This window comes from Papaver somniferum, chromosome 4 (assembly GCF_003573695.1).
Source record: "Papaver somniferum cultivar HN1 chromosome 4, ASM357369v1, whole genome shotgun sequence".
Classification (NCBI taxonomy): domain Eukaryota; kingdom Viridiplantae; phylum Streptophyta; class Magnoliopsida; order Ranunculales; family Papaveraceae; genus Papaver; species Papaver somniferum.
Window position 1 is genome coordinate 149,076,665 of NC_039361.1, and position 1,857 is coordinate 149,078,521.

At 35.9% G+C, this 1,857-nt stretch overlaps 1 protein-coding gene across 1 annotated transcript; it reads left to right on the forward strand.

Annotated features, from left to right (window-relative positions):
- Positions 1-1,227: 1,227 nt before the first annotated feature.
- On the forward strand, positions 1,228-1,656 carry LOC113273275 (ribonuclease H-like). The gene has a single exon (XM_026523021.1). The coding sequence runs from the start codon at positions 1,228-1,230 to the stop codon at positions 1,654-1,656; it is 429 nt and encodes a 142-aa protein (XP_026378806.1).
- Positions 1,657-1,857: the final 201 nt, after the last annotated feature.

The following is a 1,857-nucleotide window of genomic DNA, read 5'->3' on the forward strand; positions in this document are numbered from 1 at the left end:
GTGAAAACATCTCAAGTTTGGGGGATTGAGGAGATGATGCAAAAAATGCTGGTTGGTTGGATGGGTAAGATGCTTGCCTTTTCAGCAAAATTAACACTAGTCAAGTTTGTGTTGTGTAGTATGCTTATATATATTATGTTTGTATACAAATGGCCAAAAAATGTACTCATGGAGTGTGAAAGGATAATTAGAAATTTCCTTTGGTATGGTGACCCTGCAGTAAAGAAATTGGTCACAGTAAAGTGGGATGCTGTTATACTCCTGTGGATGAAGGTGGTCTTGGTCTGAGAAGGCTGGAGGTAATGAATAAGTCTTTATTGCTAAAGTTGTTATGGAAAATAGAGACAGAGGATGTGGAATGGACTTCCTTTATGAAAGCAAAGTATAAGAACAAGAATGGGGAATGGAGTAATTCTTACAATCAATCTTCGATTTTACTAGGAATCAAATAGGTATTACCCGAGTTTAATGAAGGAAGTAGATGGTTGGTTGGTGATGGCAAGAACATTTCAGTATGGGAGGATAATTGGATCAAAGATTATGCACTAATTGAAAGATATTCTGAAGATAATTTTGTGCAACAAAATATTGATATGAAAGTGGAGCAAAATGGCACATCCCCGAATGTATGCATGATTACCTTGAAGCCTCAGAACTTCCAGTGATAACTGTGGGTCATGATAAAAGAATATGGACTGGAGACCTTACAGGCAAATTTTCAGTAGCTAATTCTGCTCAGCTGGTGAGGACAAAATATCAAGTGGTGTCTTGGGAAAAAAAAGGTATGGAATCCTTGCATTCATCCTCACACTTCTGCAAATTTATGGAAAATTCTAAGAGGATCTTGTGCTATAGAAGAGTCAGTTAGAAAAAAAAGGATTTCAAACTGTCTCTAAATGTTATTTATGTGGGAACAATCAAGACACAATGGACCACATTTTATGATATTGTGATTTCAGTGAGAATGTATGGCATTGGTTGGGTGGTGTGTTTAAATTATTAAATCCTACTGCATTTGAGGAAGTTCTCAGTTTTGCCAAGAGATAGAGTGCAGCAATTCAGGATATACGGTATATCAGTGCATTTAATGTGATGGTGGAATTATGGATAACAAGAAATAGAATCATTTATGAAGGAGAAAAACCATATATTGCAAGATTCCAACAGAGAATTGTGAGCTTCACTAAAGAATGCAGTGTCAGAATTAAAGGGAAGATGTGAGGAAACATGTATGATCTTCAGGTATTCTTATTATTTGGTGTTACAAGAATTAAAAGTCAAAGCACTGAAGTTAAACAATGTTTTTTTAGACTGCCAACTAGAAATCAAATTCTTATATTTTGTGATGGAGCTTGTAAAGGCAATCCAGGGAAAGCAGGGTTTGGTTTTATAGCAAGAAGTGCAAATGGTGGTTGTGTTGGAGATGCTTCATGTGGTATTGGCATAACAACTAATTATCTGGCTGAAGTTATGGCATTGAAAGTTGCAGGAGAATGGGCTGTGAAACAAAAGTTACTTGATGTATGTTTTAGCCTGGATTCAAAAGCAGTCTTGGAAGCATTTAATAGTGGCAGAATCCCTTGGATGGTGGAGAATAGATGGAGGAATATTGTCCAAAGTATCCCCTCAATCAGTTTTAGACACTCTTACAGATAAATCAATTTCTCTGCAGATGCATTAGCAAAAAAAGGAGTATTATTGGAAAGAGGTGAAACTCTTTACTATGATGAAAAACTATTTTCCCTTGGTGGCTTAGAAAATGAAGATGGAGTATATTTTAGATTCTGTTAAAATGTAATATACTAGAGTTTTTGTTTCTTTTCTGTATTAACAGCTGAGACTATGCTCTAGCTGTCT

Coding starts and splice junctions, on each gene's coding strand:
- LOC113273275 (XM_026523021.1), top strand. CDS start 1,228: ATGTATGATCTTCAGGTATTCTTATTATTTGGTGTTACAAGAATTAAA.